The 24120-nt window shown below is 37.9% G+C and overlaps 1 protein-coding gene across 1 annotated transcript; it reads right to left on the reverse strand.

Annotated features, from left to right (window-relative positions):
• Nucleotides 1–3061: 3061 nt before the first annotated feature.
• Nucleotides 3062–3748, reverse strand: LOC131819524 (large ribosomal subunit protein eL29-like). Its single transcript, XM_059154700.1, has one exon. It carries the CDS (start codon nt 3671–3673, stop codon nt 3185–3187), a length of 489 nt encoding a protein of 162 aa, XP_059010683.1. The 5' UTR covers nt 3674–3748; the 3' UTR covers nt 3062–3184.
• Nucleotides 3749–24120: the final 20372 nt, after the last annotated feature.

Here is a 24120-nt window from a genome sequence, read left to right on the forward strand (position 1 = left end):
GCTAGGACTTCTAATACTATATTGAAAAAGAGTGGTGAGAGTGGGCATCCTTGTCGTGTTCCTGATCTCAAAGGGAAGGCTGCAAGGTTTTTCCCATTGAGGATGATATTTGCTGTGGGTCTTTCATAGATAGATTTTATGAAGTTCAGGAATGTTCCCTCTATCCCTATACTTTGAAGTGTTTTAATCAGGAACGGATGCTGAATTTTGTCAAATGCTTTTTCTGTATCAATTGAGAGGACCATGGGGTTCTACTTTCTTCTCATATTAATTTGTTCTATCACATTGATTGATTTGCGAATGTTGAACCATCCTTGTAGCCCAGGGATGAATCCCACCTGGTCATGGTGGATAATCTTTTTAATGTGCTGTTGGATCCTGTTTGCTAGGATCTTGTTGAGAATCTTAGCATCCATATCATCAGTGATATTGGTTTGAAATTCTCCTTTTTGGTAGGGTCTTTGCCTGGTTTGGGGATCAGGGTAATATCGGCTTCATAGAAAGAGTCTGGAGGTTTTCCTTCTGCTTCAATTTTTTGAAACAGCTTCAGGAGAATAGGTGTTATTTCTTCTTTGAAAGTTTGGTAGAATTCCCCAGGGAATCCATCAGGTTCTGGACTCTTGTTTTTTGGGAGGTTTTTGATCACTGCTTCAATTTCGTTACTAGATATTGGTCTATTCAGGTTGTCAATTTCTTCCTGGCTCAATTTTGGGAGTTTATAGTTTTCCAGGAATGCATCCATTTCATTTAGGTTGCTTAGCTTATTGGCATATAACTGTTGATAATAACTTCTGATGATTGTTTCTACTTCCTTGGTGTTAGTTGTGATCTCTCCCTTTTCATTCATAATTTTATGAATTCCAGGATCTGTAAAGAACTCCTCAAACTCAACACACACAAAACAGACAATCATATAAAAAAATGGGCAGAAGATATAAACAGACACTTCTCCAATGAAGACAAATGGCTATCAGACACATGAAAAAATGTTCGTCATCACTAGCCCTTAGGAAGATTCGAATTAAAACCACATTGAGATATCACCTTAAACCGGTTAGAATGGTCAAAATTAGCAAGACAGGAAACAACATGTGTTGGAGGGGATGTGGAGAAAGGGGAACCCTCCTACACTGTTGGTAGGAATGCAAGTTAGTGCAGCCTCTTTGGAGAACAGTGTGGAGATTCCTCAAGAAATTAAAAATAGAACTTCCCTATGACCCTGCCATTGCACTACTGGGTATTTACCCCAAAGATAGAGATGTAGTGAGAAGGAGGGCCATCTGTACCCCAATGTTTATAGCAGCAATGACCACGGTCGCCAAACTGTGGAAAGAACCAAGATACCCTTCAACGGATGAATGGATAAGGAAGATGTGGTCCATATACACTATGGAGTATTATGCCTCCATCAGAAAGGACGAATACCCAACTTTTGTAGCAACATGGACGGGACTGGGAGAGATTATGCTGAGTGAAATAAGTCAAGCAGAGAGAGTCAATTATCATATGGTTTCACTTATTTGTGGAGCATAACAAATAGCATAGAGGACATGGGGAGTTAGAGAGGAGAAGGGAGTTGGAGGAAATTGGAAGGGTAGGTGAACCATGAGAGACTATGGACTCTGAAAAACAATCTGAGGGTTTTGAAGGGGCGGGGGGTGGGAGGTTGGGGGAGCCAGGTGGTGGGTATTATAGAGGGCACATATTGCATGGAGCACTGGGTGTGGTGCAAAAACAGTGAATACTGTTATACTGAAAAGAAATTTTAAAAAACTCACAGGTCAACTGCAAAAAAAAAAAAAAAAGTTGGCATGAACATATGTATATATCATGACCAGCATGATTTCTACATATGTACCCAACAGAAATATGTGCACATGTGTGTCATGACACATACAAAAAATATTCCATGACAACAATATACATGAGTCAAAACCTGAAAACACTCTAAATGTTCATCAACAATAAAATCTATAATTATTATATTTACATAATAGAATGCATCTAAGAATGAAAAAAATTCACCTACATACAGCCACATGGATGAACTGCAAACATAGCATTGCCTGAAAGCAACCAAGAACAAAATATATGTTCTGAAGTGATGCCATTTCTATAAAGTTTAAAACCAGGCATACCTAACCGTAGAGTTAGAAGTCATGATAGCGGTAAAAGGGAGAAAGTAGTAGGAGGAGGGGTTTTGCAGGATATTTCTAAAGTCTTGGCATCTTTGTATATCTGGGCTACCAAAGTGTTTACATTGTCTTAACCTCTTGAGCTGTTTACTTGGCTTGTGTATTTGTGTATTGTACTTCAATAAGAAAAAGTTTAAAAAATTATTCATGTCCACATTGCCAGGCATCGTGATTTTGTGTCATGTACACTAGCAATGTAGAGATAGTCCCAGGGTAAGGAAGTTTGATCAACCAACACACTGACATATTAGAGAGGGCTGCCAAACATTCAGTTGCCAACAGCACCTAGTGGACCTTCATTTGTTCTCCACTCCTTACTAATTATCAGAGCCAATACTGGAAAGAAAGAATGTCTGTAATGAACATGCAAACATTTTCAACCAAATACATTTCTATGACATCGTGGTTATATCAATTTTTTGATGCTAATGTTGTGTAATTATGCTCTATTTTTCCCTTGATCAGTCTTTAAAAACAAAAAAGAGAGATTTTATTTGTTTATTTGACAGAGAGAGAGCACAAGTAGGCAGAGCAGCAGGCAGAGGGAGAAGCAGGCTCTCTGCAGAGAAGGGAGCCAAATGTGGGACTTGATCCCAGGATCCTGGGACCATAACCTGAGCTGATGGCAGCCGCTCAACCATCTGAGTCACCCAGGCACCCTTTCTTAATTGGTCTTGCTAGAGGTTTTACCAGTTAGAACTTTTAAAGAATGAACTTTTGGCTTTGTTTATCCTCTCTATTGTGTTTTTGTTTTCTATTGTATTGATTTTATTTTTATTTTAATTCCTCCTTTTCTTTCTTTTCTTTTCTTTTTTCTTTTTCTTTTTCTTTTTTTTTTTTTTTTTTTTTTTTTTTTTTTTTTTTTTTTTTTGACAGATCCTGCTGCAGGTTTATTTGTACAAATAGCACAGGAGGACACCAGCCCCATGTGGATAGAAACCCAGGGGTCATACCAGTCCTTCTGTCCTCACACTGGCACACAGAAGCCTCTACACTGGAGCCTTTGTGGGGGCCTGGGCACCTTTGGGAGTCTGAGCTGCAGCAGGAGCAGGAGCTGGAGCTGGAGCCAGAGTCGCAGCCGAAGCCTGGGCCTTGGTTTGAGCCTTGGCCTTGGACTTTGGCCGGCAGAGCTCGAAACCCTTGGCATTGCAGGCACAAGCACGTTTCCCGAGCTTGGGGTGAGCGATGTAGGCAAGTCGATTGAGCTTGCGGCTGCCACCCTTTGAGATCTTGGGCTTGACCTCCCTGGGCTTGATGAGAGCCTTGATAGCCTTGGGACATGCACTCATGGCCTTGGCGTTGTTGGCATGCATCTTCTTTAGGCCCTTCTTGTGCTTCTTGGCAAAGCGCATGTTCCTCAGGAACTTGGGGTCTACCTCCTTAAGAGATTCGTATCTTTGGGACCGGGGTTTCTTGATGCCATTTCTGTGCCATTTCTGTGACTGGTTGTGCGTGGTGTGGTTCTTGGACTTGGCCATGTCTGCACCGAAGCCCACGGCTCCCTAAGCGCTTCGGGCCAGAAGAGAAAGGGAGCTCCTCCTTTTCTTTTATTGGCTTTTGCTTTTTACCTTTAAGGTTACTTCTTTCTGTTACTAATGTTCAGCATTTTTTTCCTAAGCATAAAAGTTTTCCTCAAATATCTCCTTTAAATATTTACTTCAATATGTAGTAGGCTTACTGAGATTTCATCCTAGGTTTTGAAATTTTTCTTGATTTATTATTTGACCAATAAGTTTTTAATGCAAGTATACTCTCTATTTTCCAAATATACAGGGAATTTTTAAATTTTTAAATGCTTTTTGATAATGATTTATAGCTGAATTGCATTATTGTCAGGAAGTGTCACCTGTATAATAACAATGATTTGAAAATTGTTGAAACTTACTCTTGTGTTTTTAAAACATGTTCACAAGGGGTGCCTGGGTGGCTCAGTGGGTTAAAGCCTCTGCCTTCAGCTCAGGTCATGGTCTCAAGGTCCTGGGATTGAGCCCCTCCCCACAAGTTGGGCTCCCAGCTCAGCAGGGAGCCTGCTTCCTCCTCTCTCTCTGCCTGCCTCTCTGCCTACTTGTGATCTCTGTCTGCCAAATAAATAAATAAAATCCTAAAAAAAAAAGTTCACAGATTCTTTGATGTTCTTCCTTTCCCTCCCTTTGAATATGAATTGTCCCTACTGACTTGCTTCTTAACCAATAGAATGTAGTGGAAGTGACACTGCAGGACTTGTGATGATAGATTAGGAAAGGTGATATGGCTTCTGACTGGCTCTGAGCACCCAAACTTGCTCAGCATGAATCCAGCCACCATGCTGTGGTAGACAGCCACATGGAACAACCACATGAAGGTATTCTGGGCATAGCTGAGGGTTCCAGCCATGGGCTAACACCAGTTGTAAGACAGGTAAGTTAGTAAGTCTTTGGATGGTTCTGGCTTCCAGCTTTGAGCGACCATGGCTGATTCTGAGTAGAGACATGATGTCCCCAGCAAGCCTTGCCTAAACTGTAGATCCGTAAGCAAAACAAATGCTATTATTATTATTTTAAACCAGCACATTTTGGGGTCTTTTGCTGAGCAACAATAGAATACAACATGCATCCTAGACTTACATAGTTTACCTTTAATTAGCACTTTTGCAATTCCCCCAAACAGAATTTTACAACAGCTTAACTCCATTTCCCTCTCTGATGTACTGTGCTCACATATTTTACTTCTATTTACAATCAGATAATTATTATTTTTCTTTCATAAACTAGTCTATTTCATCTAGATTACTTACATATGCTTTCTGGTGCTCTTCATTCATTTATGCAAGCCTGTGGTTCCATCTGGGATCATTTTCTTCAGCCTGAATAAGTCTTTAGCATTTGTTGTGGTGAAGATCTAGTAGTGATAAATTCTCTCAGCTTTTGTTTGTCTGAAAAGGCCTTAATTTTTGCCTTCTTTTAAAAAAAAATATTTCTACTGTGTATAGAATTCTAGGTAAAATGGCAGGAAGGCCTTTATTAAAAAACTTTTAACCTTTTAATGCCATTCCATTATGTGCTGATTTCCATAATTTTTGTTGAAAGTAAGCTTATAGCTTTACTGTTGATTCTTTGAAGATAATGTGTGGGTTTTTTTCCCCTCCGAGTGTTTTTAAGATTTTTCTGTTTGTCTTGGTTGTTAGCAACATAACTATGATGTGCTCAAGTATGGTTTCCTTACACTTGTATTCTACGTGAGAATCATAGTGTCTTAATTCTGTGGTTTGGTGGCTTTTAATCAGCTTTGAAACAATAGCCAGTATTTCTTCAAATATTATTTCTGAGCCATCATCTCCTCTTTCTAGAACTCCAATTGTACAAATGCATGCTAGACTTTATCACTATTCTTCATTTGTCTCTTTTTGGTGTTTTCTATCCGCCTCTCTTTGTGCTTCAAACTAAATATGGTTTACTGACTTGTTTTCCAGTTTACTGGAAGTTCTCTAACAGATTCTAGGTTTCTGTTGAAATTCTCCATATTCTCCTCAGTTTTATTGAACACATGAATTATCTTTATTTTAAAGTCCCTGTCTGATTACTTCAATTATCTTATCTCTAGGTTGATTTTTGTTGTTCTTTTAAATTGTGGCTTTTGGTAATTTGGCTCTTTTTTTTCTTAGCTAGATACTGTGAGTGAAAAATTGGACAGACTATAAATGCTGTCATCTTTCACAGGTTAAGTTTTCTTCCAGCAGGTATATAAAATATAGGAGGATAATTTTGGTTCTTTTGAGAAATGGTTTTCATCATCATTAGGAATTTTCTATTTCATGTTTGCCCTCAGTCCCAGATGTAATACTTTTGCATTGGCTGAAAGCCCAGGGTACTTACTGATACCACCCTGCCGCCTTCACCTGGCCTGGGCTTAAACTCACATTTGAATCTTTGCAGCATCACATAGCTACTTTATGAAACATTTGCTTAGCTCGTTGTTCTGTCAGATGCTGTTCTCTGCTGCATTTTTTGGAGTCTCACCCTAGATATTTATAACTAAGGAGTTATCCAGTGATGGGAGGAGGTGTGTATTTGGACAGTTTTTCAGTTAACTTTACCTGGAATCCCTGCTCTGTGTAATTTTTCTTCCTGAGTGCTAGATACTTTGGCAACCCCAAATTCCAACTGTTTCTCCTTCAGCTCAGTAAGATTTCTGCTTGGGGCTTATTTCTCCTATTTATTTATTTGTTTGTTAAGTTGTTTATTTATTAAGATTTTATTTACATTCTAGTTGGTTAACATACAGTGTAATATTAGTTTCAGGTGTACAATGTAGTGATTCAACACTTCTACGAAATGCCCAGCGCTCATCCCAAGGGAGCTCTTTAATCTCCATCGCCTATTTCACCCCACCCTACGCCCCTAACTTCTGGTAACCATCATTTATTCTCTATAGTTAAGGGTTTGTTTCTTGGTTTGCCCCTCTCTCCCCCCCCCCTTACTCATTTGTTTTGTTTCTTAAATTCCACGTATGAGTGTAATCATATGGTATTTGTCTTTTTCTGACTGGCTTATTTCGCTTAGCACAGTGCTCTCTCACTCCATCCGCATTGTTGCAAATGGCAAGATTTCACTCTTTTTATGGCTGAATAATAATCCATTATTCACTTCTTCATTCACATCTTCATCCCTTCATCAGCTGATGGACATTTGGGCTCTTTCCATAATGTAGCTATTGTTGATAATGATGCTATACACGTTGGGCTGCATGTATCCGTTTGAATTAGTATTTTTGTATTCTTTGGGTAAATACTTAGCAGTGAAATTTCTAGATCATAAAGTATTTCTATTTGTAACTTTTTGCGGAATCTTCATACTGTTTTCCAGACTGGCTTTACAAGTTTGCATTCCCAGCAATAGTGTAACAGGGTTGCCTTTTCTCTGCATCCTTGCCGACATCTGTTGTTTCTTGTGTTGTTAATTGCAGTCATTCTGACTGGTGTGAGATGACATCTAAAGAACTTATAAAACTCAACTCCCCAAAATAAATCCAGTTTATTTTTTTGAACTGGAAATAAGTCCTCAGGGAAGAAGTCATGATGAGTATGGTACTCCTCTCTAGTGCTTCTCTTCTCTCAAGGACTGCAACTTTTCCTTTCCAATCTGGCCTGAACTGGGCACTTTCCTGCTCCTTCACACCGTTTTTTCATTTAGCAGCTTTTATAGTTGTCTTCAGCAGTTGTCTTCAATTGCTTTTATACTTTTCTTTTATAGTTGATGAGTTCATCATATCCTGAACTAGAAATATCAATATTCTTTTCAGGAAAGTAAATCTGATGGATGACCCTGGACTGGTTTTTGGAGACACTGCAGGCTGAAAGGCCAGTTAAGAGGCTACTGGAATCATTTAAATAAGGAATGGTGAGGACCTAATGGGTAGCTACATTTAGTTTGGAAAAAAAAAAGAAGAGATGTGATTCAAATCTTTCATACATGCTATCTTATTTTCATTCACAGAACTCTGATGAAAGAGTAATATTAAGTAAAAGTTACTGAGTTAGGTACTGTTCTACCTCCTTACTTGGACTTTCTTAAATCCTATGCCTATGGGATCCTATTATTATCACTTTGATTTTACAGACAAGAAAACTAAGATACAGATCGTCTGAGCGACTGGCTCAGAGTCACATGGACAATAAATGGCCCATTTGGACTTTGAGTCAGGCCTGCTGGCTCCACCTTCTGTGCTCTTAAGCACAGGGCTCTCATCCCTGGCAACAGGTATTATCTTTTAAGTGGGGCATGTTGATAACCCACATTCCAAAGGAAGAAAAGAAGACAAATGGATTCAGTGGTTCGTGAACACTTCTAGTTATTGTTTAGAAAAGTGAATGGAATAAACTTAAGGAAAGTGATAAATCCAGAGAAGTGAAACCAATGAAAACGATGAATCTGTCTTTCTTTTTTAAAAGATTTTATTTATTTATTTATTTATTTGACAGAGGGAGAGAGAGATCACAAGTAGGCAGAGTGTCAGGCAGAGAGAGAGGGGGAAGCAGGCTCCCTGTTGAGCAGAGAGACCAATGTGGGGCTCGATCCCAGGACCCTGAGATCTTGACCTGAGCTGAAGGCAGAGGCTTAATTCACTGAGCCACCCAGGCACCCCCTGTTTTTCTTTCTTAAATGAAAAAACTGATTTAAATCTTTATAAGTTCAATAGTAGAGAGTAGAGAGTCATAGCCAAGAGTAGGCAGTCAAGGCAAGCAGATAACTTGGAAGATCAGAGACTGATTGTAGTGATAGAAGTTATTACTTGATATTTTATTGGTGGAAATTTTCTCCCAAAATAAATTTTCCTTGCTTTCTTGGTGATGGCTCGTTTTCACCAGACAATTTTAAGGACAGGTCTAAATATTTGTTGGATGAATGAAGTACAATTCTAACAGTAAGAACTCATGTTACTTCATCTTACCTACTGGAATCAGGGTGTTGGTTGTACACACACGATAGAGGATGGAAGTCACCCCACTAGAGGGCGTTGAGGTCTTGTCTCAGTTTGGTGAATGAAGCTGTGGTTTGACTTATGCTTATTTTAATAGTTTAATGTAAATCAGAGAAGGATTTAAGGAAAGATCAAATTTAAAGATATAACTTATCTAGCTCAATTTGGGGAAAGAGTTTTAGAAATTGTATTATTCTTTATCTCACTTTCATGGTAACTAACTACTTTTGTTAATTAAAAGTCAAGAGTTGTACTTAAAGCCAAATCTAACACTATTCAAAATGTAAGCCATGGAAGTATGGGTGAAATATATAATTTGAAGATTTTTAAAAAATATTTTCCCTCCAATCCAATTTTGAAGATGTCTGACAGATATCTTCCTCTATGAAGTAAGAATCCCAATTGTTTCATATAAAAAGGACCAGAAAGAAATGATTACTAAGTTGATGACAGTGGTTACTTCTGGGAGAGGAGAAGTTAAAGGTACATGGTTTGAATTTTTATGAATATAAATTTTATAATTTAAATAAAAAGGAGTAAAAAATTCAGTTGCATTTAAAAACTAGGATGCCAATTTAGAAATGTAAGTCCAAGTTTATATAACCTGCCTAAATATGAATGAATACATTGTCTAAGTGATACAAATGAGCATTCTACAATAAGAATCAAAAAGGAAGGATGTTACCCTGTACATTTTAGCATCTCTTATGTTGTATAATGGATAGTCACATATAGGGTCTGAGGTCTTCAAAAATGAAACTTACTTAATTTGTTCTAACCCTAAAAATACCAGTTTACTTGGGAATTGAACACTTTTTTTTTTCCCTTCACACTTAACAAAAGAGTTAATAACACAGTTCTATAGGACTCAGTTTGGGAAAAAATAGCATGTGCAGAAGAACTAACTATATATATAAACAAAGAAGTACCCATAATAAAAATAAATTATGTTCTCAAATAAGGTACTTTAAATAAATTTTAATTTAATTAAATTAAATTTAATCAATTTTTAATTTAATTAATTTTATATAAAAATATATAAGTACACTGTATTACATTATTTCTTGCTGTCTTTTTATTAGAAATATGGAAGTACCTTTTACTTTTCTTGGAAATATAATGGATAAGTCACCTATCAAACCATAGAAAAAATGAAATAAAATGTATAAAATAGCATGTGAGTAATAAGCCCCTGCTGTCACTTACAAAACACCCCTGAATTGCCATGCCCTTAGGAGAGTTAGGCATTGGACACAAGAAGTGTCATGGTTCTCACTTTTTTTTTTTTTTTTTTGGTTCTCATATTTTTACTGTTAATCCACTCAAAAAGGCACCCTTCTGGCCCAAAGGACTAGAGTTAAAATATCCCTTCCATTCCCACACAGTATGGGAATATCACTAAGATATCTGGCCAGAGAACAAAGGGCACACAATGTTTTGCCAAGCAGGTTGAAAGAAGAGAACATTTTAGGAATACTACTTATCAGGATAAGATTTAAGCACAGTCAGATAAGCAAATAGAGATAAAGGCCCCTGATGATGGAAACAAATGAGGAGAACACTTTGGGACACACTAAAAAAATCAGCAGAATGTAGATAATGGGAAAAAAAAAAAACCCAGCTATCTAATTTGAGCAAGTGTAGAGACCATTTTCTTACCTATGGCTGGCCAAATGTGTAGTGTGTATGTGTGTGTGAGTGTGTGCACATGCATGTGCACCAGACACTGCGTGTAAATAATAGCACCTTTCCCCAGCTGTGTATTTTTAGTAAATTTGAGTATGAAATTATGCATAAGTTGTGTATTTAGTCATTACTTCTCAAAATAAGTTCAGTCCTCCTTCAAGGTTTATTTATTTATTTATGTAAAATGTAGGTTGACACTGCCTAATTTACAAAGCCAAATTTCTTGCCTCAGCAGAATTAAATAATGATTATTTTTGCCTGGATATGTTAGATGTTGGCAGAAAAAACACTTATTCTTAATGTCTCTGAGTATTTCCTACCTATTGTTTCAATCTTATATCATGGAATCCTTCATGTCATTCATTTTTCCAAAACTCAATTACTGGGATTAATTTAGAAATTCAGTATAAATGGCCTGTAGTTCTTGTGCTGCAAATCTATGTTGAACATTATTAAAAATCTGTCTTACAAAGAATATAAATTTCCTAAAATCTTCTAACCAAAATTAATTATCATCAGTAAAGCTCCCATTTTTTAAAAAAGATTTTATTTATTTATTTGACAGACAAAGATCACAAGTAGGCAGAGAGGCAGGCAGAGAGAGAGAGGAAGGGAAGCAGGTTCCCCACTGAGCAGAGAGCCCGACGTGGGGCTCGATCCCAAGACCCTGAGATCATGACCTGAGCAGAAGGCAGAGGCTCAACCCTCTGAGCCACCCAGGCACCCCAAAGCTCCCATTTTTAAAGCCTCTGCAAACTTGTCAATTGTTTCAGAAAGTTTGTAGATCAGAGAGCAGTCTTGTTTCCTCATATGCTTTTTTTCAAAAGTGGAAAATCTGACCTCTCCTAAGTCGTGTGGATGCCTGTGAGTAAGGAAAATAGATAACACATCAACTGTGGGGTATGATTTGGGGGACAGAAAAGATCCAATGAGTTTGAATGTGCTTTTCCACAGTTGGAGGTGATTTGAGTTATTTCTGGCTTAGATGACAAAGTTGGAGTCATTGTCTCTAGAGCAGATAATTAACAGTTGTATGGAGTAGGCTATGGACAGACAACTCATGTCTAGTCCTCAAGTCACTGTTTAACTAGATTGAACACTTTGGCCATGTCAGCTAACTTCTCTGGGTTTCTTATTGCAGCGTATGTAAAAGGTGGCTAAGAACTATCTGTCTAAAAAGTACTATCGTACTGCTGAAAACCCAGATGACAAGGGGAAATATCTTTTATCAAATATGTGAAAAGAAAACAACAGAAAATAATATAACAGGCACCATGCATTTACCACCTAGATTTAAAAGATGCAATTTGCTGAAATTTGCACCAATCTCATTTCTTATTAAGAAATAAAACATTACACGTACAGCAAAAGTCACTCCCTTGCCTTCATTATTATTTTTCCTTTTCTTCTCAAAAGTAGTTTGTATGTGTAACTTCTAGGCAGATGTTTGTACTTTTACTATACAAGTATATATCCTGAAAATTATAAACTATCGTTTTAGGTATTTCAAAATTTACATGATAGCATGTGTAAATATCCTTTACAGTTTGATTTTTTGATTGACTTTATATTTTTGGGATTCATTTACATAGATATTTGTTACTATTGTTCAGTCATTTCAACTGCTCTGTATAATTCTGTTATGTGAACAGACGGTGTATTTATTTTTTTTTAATACACAGATGGTGTATATATTTTTTCTATAAGAAGTTAGATTGTTTCCATATTTGTACTTTTAGGAACAATACTATAATGAACATCTTTACATTTTCTAGGATAGCCACTGTCTTAGCTACCATAACCAAATGCCATACACTGGGTGCTTTACACAACAGTTACTTATTTTCTCACAGTCCAGGATCAGGGTACCAGCATGGTTGGGTTCTGGTGAGAGCTCTCCCTTGGCTTGTAGATAATCATCTTCTAGCTGTGTTATCCCATGACAGAAAGAGAGGGAGTAAGAGATGGAGAGAGAGAGAGAGATACCTCTTCTCATGCTATGCTATTAGTTAAGGCCACACCCATAAGACCTTATTTAGCTTTAATTACCTACTAAAGACCCAATCATCAGGTGTGGTCATACTGGGGCATCAGGGTTTCTACCTATGAATTTTGGGAGGACACAATGCAGTCCATAGCATACACCTGTAGTAAAATTGGTAGTTTGTATGGAATCTACATCTTCAGCTTTTCTAGATATTTCCAAATTGCTCTCCAAAATGGTTGCAATAATTTAGACACCACTAGTAAACATATAGATGACGGGGGTAGTTTTAACTAAAAGAACTTATAAATTCTGAATGTAAGATAGAGAGTACAATCTTTTCAATTTGCAACTTCATTTTCCTATTCCGCCATTATCTGGAAAGTCTTGTTCCAAGTAGCTGTCTAAACATTGGCTTCTGCTAAACAGTTCATTTTTCCTAGGCATGACACCACATGGAGTAGTGTGTTCTCTAATCCCAAAACTAATGAAAAACGCTGACCTGAAGCAACAGAGTTTCATTAGGGGTCAATGATGTGGAGTAGAACTACTCAGTGGATTCAAAGTGAAAACTAGTGTTCTTTCCCAGAGAAGCCAGGTCTCCTTTTCTGGGAACAAAAGCTATCAAAGTTTCAAGTCCACTGCAGTGGAGCTGCTCCATATCCAATCATCTCTGGTTCCAGTTGTGAAAAGCCGATGTCCTTTGACATCCACAGTGATTTTTCTTTTTTCTAATCGTGTATTTAATGTTGTTCAAAATGGTTTAAATGGCATTTGATTCCCTCCCTCTCATGCACTCTGGCCTCCCCCCATTTTAACATTTTGCTTTCTTATTTCTTCAGCACTCAGGAAACCTATAATCCTTCTGTTAATGTAATACTTCCTCATGCAAAGCTAAGGGCCTTTTATTTGCCCCCTGAGGTACTTGTCTGTGAACTGAGAAGAGTCTGTTTAGAAAAAGAGATGGTTTCAATCATGTAGACAGTCTATGAATCAAAGGGATTTTTCAGAGTGAGTTAAACAATCTATTTTCCTTCCTGTATGTGTCACCATTTTTCTGGAAACTCTTACTTATCAGGTAAAACTGTACTTAGGAAGGTTCTCTGACAGCTTAATCATGGTTACACTGGATCCCACAGTGAAGCCAACAAGCTGAAAGTATTTGCAGCTCTCATTTCCGTGGCAACTGTCTGAAGGGCCAAATATAGGAGCATTATTTCTCTGTAGGACCCAGCAGAAGAAGTAACTAGGTGGCGAGGAAAACCCCTTTTAGTCAGAAATTTTTCTTTAGGAGGTCAAGACCTTTGAAAAATTAATGGAAAAGTACCACAATACCTTTATATGTGTTTTTTTTTCAGCGCTTTATTGTTCTTAGCTAGGGAACTTTATATTTGCATGTCATAATGAATCCATTTCCCCTCCACCGTCCCTTGGTCCCTCTTTCCATGTCTGTCAGTTTATCCATTCCTTATTCTTATCACTATAACATGATGCCTGTCTAACCCAGCAGATCTAGAAAAAAACGTTTAAAAATTAATACACGCTACCACTTTATGAATAATCTTATACAAACATGTAGCTCTCTCAATGATGAGCCAATAAATACCTGCCTAATTAGTGCTATGCACATTCCCTGCATTATGTGGGGCAAAATGTTTCTCAACATGGAATAGTGAATAGCTTTACAGTTCCTCTTGCCTTAGATCATTATTATTTAATCTCAGACACTCTGAGGTTTTAGAGTATTTCTCTCCTATTCAAATTAGACCATTTTTGGATAACCTACCATTGTCTTAGGCCTGAAATATCAAGAAATCACCATAATGCTTCTCTGAGGGAAGGAGGGATGTGTCTATGCCCCACCGCTGAGTAATATACATAATACTCATGAAAAGACTTAGGGAAAGGTGGTTGCACCCTCAGAGAAAAACTTGAACATTTTTATATGTCAGGTCATTTGGCTCTTGATGGCCACAACCTAAATTTCTACTCCTTTGGAGCTGTTCTATATAAAAAGGATCTTCTAGCTTGAATATATACACATATTAGAGCAAATAAGCACCAGTTTTACAGCTAGAAATTCATTTGAGTCATTAGTATGATCATTATTGGGACACCTCTTTTGAAATCACAGAGTAATCCTTGAAAATTCATGCCATTCATCAACTCCTTTATCAGGGTCAAAATGAGACAGAATTAGGGCAGTTATTCAGTTCGAGTAAAGCCCTTTTAATTATTGCAACACAGCTGTGTCTCCCATCTATGTTTTAGCTCCCATTTATTACTTCTTAGTGGTTATTAGCCAACTTTTTTATTTTATTTCTCACAGTTTTTTTTTTAGAAACACCGAGTAAATTCTACCATTATTTGTTATGAAACAAGTCCTGAAAAGACAGAGCTACGTAAATGGACCAAAAGCATAAAACCTGTTAATAGGTAAAATTTCTCCCCAAGTTGTCCTCAATTAAGTTGTTAACAGGAAAAACAACATTCTTAAGTCCTTAAATACTAAAAAGGAATTATATATTTATAATTCCTATGTTACACACATTCCTATGTATATCCTATGTATGTAATCCTTATTTTACATTTGTGATTAGTGTATGTATGTTATCGGCATATACATCTATGCATAGACACACACTCATGAAACAAGTGATTCCTATCTACAGTTTCTTGATTTTGTTTTGCTTCCTTGGATGCATGTTTTTTATCCTTGGAACCCTGAAGAACAAAATGTTTTACTTTTGTTTATTAATATTGTTGATAGTAATAACAATAAAGCCCTTGTTCTATACTGAAATACTGATTAGTTGATGGTTTCTTTATATATATGATACTATAACCCTAAACCTATAATCAGTAAGAGAGATTCTGTAAAGAAAAATCTCTTGTAGAAGTGACTTGTAATTACTACCAGTAGTTGTTTTGCTATGATTTCTAAAAGAAAGACATTCTGGGGCACGTGGGTGGTTCAGTCAGTTAAGCAGCTGCCTTTGGCTCAGGTCATGATCCCGGGGTCCTGGGATGGATCCCCACATCAGACTCCCTGCTCAGTGGGGAGCCTGCTTCTCCCTCTCCCTCTGCCCGCCACTCTGCCTACTTGTGGTCTATCCCTCTGTCAAATAAATAAATTTTATAAAATCTTAAAAAGAAGAAAAGAAAGAACCATTCTATACATTTTAGGAGAAAGCAGTTGTGTACTAGGGCTGGGATGGTATCCCTTACTTCCTCCAAAGCTTAGGAAGAAGGGCATCTCAAAAGGGTGTGGCTCACGCCCATGTTACCTATGGAAAACTAAGCCTGGAACCTGTATCCTCTTCCTTGGTCTCTCTGAGGCCTCATAAGCTGGTAGCTTTCTCATGATTTGCAGACTGGCCAAAAGTAGTGCCCAGCTCTAGACACGTCTCTAATCCTGCTACTCAAAGATAAGAGTATTTTGATCTGTTTGAAAGAGTACCGAGTCACTCATGTAGCTGTGGAAGGCACAGGGATGTATCTGGTGCTTGGGCACATGGAGCCAGGACCAAATCCTGCCAGAGCTCTCTCTCTCTTTCCCTTGCTTCTCCCTGCTTCTTTCAGAATGTTCATGCTCTTCTACAGAAGAGCTGCTTCTGCAAAGGAGAAGTCAGCCACCCGTTGAACCAAAGCCTTGCATCTCTACCTGCCACAGAGATAAGCCAGGACCCAGGCAACTGATCTGGCTAGGAGTGCAAATTCCACTGGTCCAGCTGGGGTGGGCCACTCAACAGAAAGAATATGGCACTCCAGAGAGAGTTCTTACTTTCCAACGGGTTGCCTCTGGTGGCTCTCTCCCCCTTTTGTTTATCTTCCGATATCAGTCCGACTTTCCCACTCCACTTTACCTGCTCACTGGCATCTTCTGCTCCAGTAGAGATCCAGACGTGTATAATTCTGATCTCAGGCTGATTTCGTGGGTGATTGGAGATCTTTGGAAGGTGATCAGCTCACTTTTGGGTGCAGGTTGAACAGGCGCCTCCTCCTACTTCCCTGCCATCTTGTCTCCCCTCCAGAGAGAGTTCTTAAAAGTGCTTTTGCTGGGTACTCAGAATTAATTCACAAGATAAACTTTAAGCCCTTGGCTCAAGTCACCTCTTATCTAGAGGTGAAGTCTTACAATGGCCTTGACAAGTATTTGAACTGTATATAAGACATGATATATAGAGTTAAGCTCATTTTTAAATACCAGCTATAATAAATGAAGGCTGGAAGATCTCAAAGTTTTAATAACATCATTAAATTTTTATAGCTAAAATATATGATTATCAGTAAACTTTTACTGGCTATAAAATTTGTAAGGAAAACAGTTCAATAATAATTCAATTATCTTTTTCAGTACATGAGGTCTTATGAGATATAAATTATGGAGAGAAATGGCTTTCAGAATGAATTTAAGGAGAAAATTCTGGTTATAAACAGAAAGGTCATATATGTCTATTCTTTTTTTTTTTTTTTTAAAGATTTTATTTATTTATTTGACAGAGAGAGATCACAAGTAGGCAGAGAGGCAGGCAGAGAGAGAGAGAGAGGAGGAAGCAGGGCCCCTGCCGAGCAGAGAGCCCGATGTGGGACTCGATCCCAGGACCCTGAGATTATGACCTGAGCTGAAGGCAGCGGCTTAACCCACTGAGCCACCTAGGCACCCCATATATGTCTATTCTAAATAGTGTGATTTTCTTAAAAAAATATGAGACAACTGAGGGTTGCTAGAGGGGAGGGGGGTGGGAGGGATTGAGTGGCTGGATGATGGACATGCGGAGGTTATGTGCTATGATGAAGAAAAATAAATAAATAAATACGTAAAAAATATGAGACAAAATTAATAATGAAGTTTTAATTGAATGAAAAAGTAATGCTATGGGATGCCTGGGTGGTTCAGTCAGTCAAGCGACTGCCTTCAGCTCAGGTCATGATCTCAGGGTCCTGAGATTGAACCCCATATCTGGCACCCTGCTCAGTGGGGAGTCTTCTTCTCCCTTTCCCTCTGCCCCTCCCTTCTGCTCCTTCTCTCTCTCTTTCTCACTCTCTCTCTCTCTTTCAAGTAAATAAAAGCTTTATTAAAAAGTAATGTTAGTTAAAATAGTGATGTTATTGAAGAATGTCAGAGTTCTCTGAAAAAATGATGTTGGGAGTTTATATTAGAATAAATTTGTATCACTTGATGCCCAGGTTAGGAAACAGGTAAATCTATGCATTCTGAACAGATACTAATGAGTTGATGCATTTTTATGCAATTTTTAAAAAATGGTACACACACATACTTTCTACTACCTCTCTTAGTTTCTCTACAATCAACTTTTATGTCCCTCTTCTAACAAAACATGACCACTACTTCTCCACGAAAGAACTGGAGATTCTTCCAAAAGAAGAGTCATTGTGAAGTGGAGTGGTCCCCCAAAGAGGACATGAAAGGAGGTTGCATTTGAGATGTGTCCCAGCTTCCTCAGTTGGAACATAGGAAGAATTTTTCCACCAGAATAAGGAGCATAAGGATTGGGACGTCTAAATGTCAGCTATCCTCGGCCCTTCAGCTTTCTGACTACTGTATTTAGTAATGAACACCAGTCAAATAAGAGAAATTAAAAAACACTGATTTATTAATCTGAGTAAACATTTTTTAAACTCCTCGATTAAAGAATTTGAAGTATTCTGTGATGGAAAACCCATCTTAGGCCCGAGACTAAACTGTAATTTCCTGCAGCCTTTGAAAATATGAAATGTGGGAACTGTAGGCTCAGGTATATCTGGGAAGAAGAAAGAGAGAGGGAGGGGCAGGGAGAGGGGAAGAGAGAGAGAAAGGGAGAGAGAGAGACTGTAGAGCGGACTCCAAGACCATGAAACCAAACAACTGTGGGAGGATGACAGAGCTGAGATAGTGAGGGTTCTCCTCACCTTCCCTACAGTGATCCTGCCCACTTAGGAAATGTGGCTCAATGAATGGTAGGCTTCAACCAATCAGCTGTTCCTCTTCCTTTGGAAAGAGCAAACGAAGAGAAAGGTAGGCCAAAGAGAGAAGGATATCTGAGCAGTGGGAGAAAACATGTCCTTTGTGTGCCTTGGCATTATTGATATCATTCAGTTTTATTAAGGGGTTAAATGGCATTTTGGAGCACTATAATATTGTTTCTATGGGGAAATACTGTTTCTATGAATTATAAATAAGTGACTCATAAATGAAGTTCTAGACTGCAACACATCAAGCAGATTCAGCTGCTTTTCAAATGAAATGCATACGCATCCTATACTATGATGATATATCTAGGAGTACCCTTTGTCAGCAATGCTGGGCATTCCTCATAGAGTTCTACAGAATGAGGGTATAGATATGTTTACTTCTTAGACTATGCCAGGAAATACATTTATTTCAGTAAATAATACAAATAGGAATTAATGTAATAACTCATTAATCTAGCAAATGCAATCAAAAGGGAAATTATTCTGAAAATAATAGCATTTTTTTCTGGCTTAAATTCCATCATATTTATTCCCTGTAGTGGAAAAATAATTGTATCAGTTAGCTTTTAGTGCGTTATAAAGTCCATCCAAAATTTAGCAAATGAAACAAAACTTGGACTTACGTGTCCATGAGAGGCAAAATGCAAGGCCCCTGAAGACCTAGGCTCGTAACTGGTACATTGTCATTTCTATTTCATTCTATTGCCCAAGGCAAGTCACATGGATAAAGCCAAAGTCAAGGGCTGGGGAAATACAATTGACTCCTTTACTAGGCAAGATTGCAAGGTCAGTTGCAAAAGGCATGGGCACCAGAAAAGACAGAGAATTGGAACCAATGATGCAATCTAGCACAGTGATCACTGGCTCAATAAACTTAAGTGAGATACTCTGTATCCCTGTGAGTACAAAGGAGTTAGGGATCAGGGAAAGGGGGCAGGGCAAGGTTTTGAGTGGCATAGCCTTTAAAGTCCCAATGCTTAAACAACTTCCATTTAAAGATTTTAGACTCTGAATTAGAGAATATTTTGAAGGATTTGATCCACTGGTCCTCCACAGAAAGTTGGAGTCATCTTTCTCCATCTTAGAGCTGGACAAATAGAACCAGCCAAGAACATTCCTATCAGATTGATGGGAGATGGATGCCCAACAGAAAAAGGAACACCTGAGGGAAAAGTAACTATAGGAAATAGGAAGACCTTTACCAGCTTTGAGGAGTCTCAGTTAATTGGGGAAGTCTTAAGAAGGGCCTTGAAGGGCTAGAGATATGCCTCTGGCTCAATACCCATATCAGGATTACATAGAGGAAACAATGATAGAATAATTGGCTTGGTGACTACGCTTAACTTTTTAAGGAGGTGGGTGGTATATAAAGAAAAATGTTCTATATTTTAATATAACTCCCTGGCAGTTACTCGAAAATACTTTCTCCCTCCAACCCCTTCCCCTAGTATTGGTTTTTGCAACAACATCTTGGCCAGCCTTTACAAATTTTCAGCCCTTTTTTGTTATTAGAACAATCTAATTCTAGTATTTAAGATTCAGTCTTATTTTCAAACATGATTCAAAGTTCATCCTCTCCTATCTTCAACTCAGGATTTATCTGCCCAGAGGGATCATGGATGCATCCATCTCCACCTCCTTCTCCCTATTCCAACTGTATTTCAAGTGGGGTGGGCAGGCAGGGGCAGAGTTGCAGACCTCTTCTTGGTTAACCATGACTGCACTTGTGTGCAAGGTCTAGACAGACTGATGAGGAGGCTCCAATATCCTTCACTATGGCAGACCATGTTTGCTATCATCCTACTTCCCAGCACACACACACACACACACACACTCATACACGCACACAAACACACAAAGACACAATCACACGCACCCCTTCCAGTGCCCAAAGCTATAACTCTGGTTCTCATGTTTAAGCAAACTCTGAGCTCAGCGGGTGCACATGGATGGAATCCATCTTCTAATGGAAACTGACCGGACAGGCAGAGTGGTCATTGGACCTCACCTCGACCCTTCTCTCCAAATCTCTGCCCCTATTCACATCATACAGGAGCCAAGCAACATGTCCACTCTTGAACCAAATTCTCTCATGAGGATAAAAATGTTGTCCTCCACTTCGTGTACGTAGCCCAGTCTTTAGAAAAAATTCTCTCTTTTCTCCCTTTTCCTTCCCATTAGCTTTAGGGAAGGGAAAGCTACACCTCTTTCCCTCTCAGTTCTTTCAGAGGGGGAAGCAGAGGTGGGAGGTGCTAGGATTGGTGGCAGGAGCAGTTCTGCCAGTTGATGCTCTGGGAGAATACGGCGGGCTCTAGATGCTGGCAGCTCTCTGATTTTAAAATATGGACATACTCATTGATTTTTGGCTTTAGTTTGGAGCCCTAGATGCAATTTAAGGACAACAGGAAAAGTCTTCCTATATGTCCTATTAGTTTTGGAATCAGGCAGAATGTTTTAAATCTGGGCTCTGCTACTTACTATTGAGTTTCATTTTCTTCATCTGTAAAATGGTGTTACTAAAAACTATTTCTCAGGGTTATTGTGATGATAAAATTAATGAATGAATGTCATTTGGCTCCCATATAAACGTGTTAATTACTCTTAGTTATTTTTTCTCATCATCCCGTCCTCTGTGTCCATCTCCTGCACCTTACTTGAAACCACTTTCATGCATGTGTGTATCTATGTAGACAGATATAAGTGTATATGTGTGTGTATAGGATTTAGGCTTTACTATTTTTGCCTCTTGAATCCATGTTATGTTATTGGTGCATAAAAAAAATATTTGGGATGTAAATCTTCAACATTCAGTAGCTATTGTCTTATGTTTTTATATGATTCAAGTCATAAGTTACCGAGGGTATCAGGTATGGACTTCCTACTTCCTGCAGTACACTGTGTAGGTGTATTATTACCAGAAATCCTCCAAAACGCTACCCAGTCATTTTGGTCTCTGTTTTTACAGAAATGACTAGGATGAAAGAAAAGAAAGACTGAAACAAAGAAATGTGATTGTTTTTATGTTTTACCATCAAGAATATTGTTTTAGTTAAAATGAGACCATTCAAATGAGAATAAACAAATTTAAATAAAAGAGACATTTTGATGATGATTTCTAAACTGAATGGGGTTTTACCTGATAAAATCTACAAAGCAGAATATTTTCAAAAAATGTCAGCTGCATGTAATCATTAATGTATGTTTTCTACCTTCAAATATGGTAGAATTATTATAAACTCAATAGCCTGAGAGCATTTTATGACACTTGGGCTTTCTGTTTCCAGAAAGGAAAGTAGTTCAATTATTCTTTCAACAAACATTTGTTAAATTACAAAACTGGAGAGGCTGTCCATCTTCGCCATTGCTTTAAAGTTAAAACTTTGTCTAATAGAAGAGGAATGAAGTGAACAAACATTCAAAAATCACACATTCTAGTATCTTCCTAATTCTCTACTGCATAACACTGGTCTCCACCAACACTGCTTATTTTTGACACCTCCAACACTACTATGACCACCTCCACCATCACAAAGCAAACTTAAAAAGGTTTGCTATATTTGCCTTACAGGAAAGTCTACAAGAATTGAAGAAATCCTGATTCATTCCTTCTCAAAGATCTACAAAATCTACCCAGTATTGTCCTGATTTGTTACATTAGCCAAGTTACCAGTTTCTTCCAGAGATAGCATTTGGTAAAGAAAATCAACAAATACGCGTAGAATACCTATGCTCAGGTTCTTCTTTCATTTGTAAGTACACATACACACATGAACACATGCCATAACAGTAACTGGGAGAAAGGCAGAATTTGTGTTTGATTTTATTTGATTTTATTTTTAGACAGAGACTGCAAGAGGATACACTCATAGCTATGGCTGATTTGACTAATAAAAATGACTGCAATAGTTCTGACAGAGCAACAAAAATATTCCATGGGTTTTATGGACACAGGTAAATAATGGTTAAGAAATCAGAGTAATAGGATGTTGGAATTGAAGTATCTCAGAAGTCACTTGTCCTGGGGTGCCTGGGTGGCTCATTTGGTTAAGTGTCTGCCTTTGACTCGGGTCATGTGTCTGGGGTGCTGGGATTAAGCCCGATGTTGGGCTTCCTGCTCAGCGGGGGACCTGTTTCTCCTTCTCCCTCTGTGTCCTATCTCCTTGCCATCCTACTCTAACTCACTTTCTCAAATAAATAAATAAAATATATATATTTTTAAAAGTCACTAGTCCATAAAAAAAATTTTTTTTTAAAGTACTAAAATAAAAACTCACTAGTACAAATCTCTCATTTTACTGATAAAGAAGTTTTGGTCTCTGGCTCTGTCAGAAAAAAATTGGAAGACATTTAAACGGGGAAAAAAATCACTTCCACACCCTTCTAGGTTGTCTAGTTCTACAGGGGTCTGAGACCTGTCTTTGAGCTATTGCATAATTCTGGTAAGTCTAAGAAAACTTACAGTAATACAAATTATTCTTGTTCCTAGAAATGCAAATGGATATTTTCATGTGGAATACAATTGATTATGGCCCTTGGATTATTGACCAGTTTTCTATCTGTTTGCAAATTTATTTCAGCTTTCTTAATGACGTGTATACATTCACATGTGTGTGCTTTTGAACCCGTTTTTTGTTTTGTTTTGTTTTTTTATCTTACTGGCTCCCTCATTAATTATAATGTGTGAAATAAAATCATAACCACTAGCTTAGTTTCCCATTCAGCCTATCAAGGAAAAGACTTGGCCAAATATGGTTTCAATTTATGGAGTTTTACTTTACTTTATGAGGTTCAGAAATCAAGAGATAGAGGGCAAGCTTGCTTCCTTTGTCCCCAGATGATTGTGGAAAAAGAGGAGATAGAGGCAGTGATAGGGAATGGCTTGATGTAGGCCCCAGTGTGTTACAGAAAAGAAATAAATACCTGAGTCTTGTTATTAATGTGATTTCCTGCATTCAGCCCAGTTGCACTGAATCAGTCTGTGAATTTGAGCCTCATGTACTCTCAGGTTTGAAAATTGTTGTTCCAGACTCACAATAATACTATGAGACTCTTTAAAAAGGGAGAAAACATGAATTAAATGAGGCAAGAAAGCAAAGCTCTACAACACTAATCTAGTTAAAGTTTTAATCAGTAATAGCCCGTAGAAAACGATACCCTGTATCTCTGGTGTAATGGCTTCAAATGTGGGTATAGTTTTGGCAGGATTATCTTGTATTTCATTTAAAGAATCTACCAGAGAGTGTTTTCATGTGGTTCTCTAAGCACGGTAAAGATTTACCCTCAATGCTATTTTTGAATGATAGCTGCAGAATGGCTGCTTCAGAGGGAAGAATTAAAGTCCGAATCCTTCTCTAATAAGTATCTGTTCATTTTTGCAATTAACAACAACAACAACAAGTTTTTATTTTGTTTGTTGGGTGTTCAGAACTTAAAATGCTAATTCTAAGAGGGAAGGTGTTCAAGTTTCACCTATTCTGCAGAAGCCAAACAAACTTTTTCATGACAGAAAGTTGCATTATCGTTACAGAAAAATGCAAGGTGGCAAACTGTGTGCAGGACACAGGGCCTCTCCACGGCTTTTGGGGCCAGATAGATTTGAGCTCTGGAGCACCCCGAATGTCTAAAAGGTTCTAAAAATATCAGTATAACCCAATTAATTAGATTACAGAAGACATGGGCCTCAGCATAATTTAAAACTTTCTTGCCTCTCACGTCTGAGTATGTGCATCAAGATGAATTCAAATATTGGGAAACTGAAATAGATTCTATTAAGTTGTTAAAAAAAACAATCAACAAACCCTTAACTGTTTCATGAGAAGCAAA

This window comes from Mustela lutreola, chromosome 1 (assembly GCF_030435805.1).
Source record: "Mustela lutreola isolate mMusLut2 chromosome 1, mMusLut2.pri, whole genome shotgun sequence".
Taxonomy (NCBI): Eukaryota; Metazoa; Chordata; class Mammalia; order Carnivora; family Mustelidae; genus Mustela; species Mustela lutreola.

Bases quoted from the DNA above. Each gene is read 5' to 3' on its own strand.
- LOC131819524 (XM_059154700.1), bottom strand. From the start codon at position 3,673: ATGGCCAAGTCCAAGAACCACACCACGCACAACCAGTCACAGAAATGG.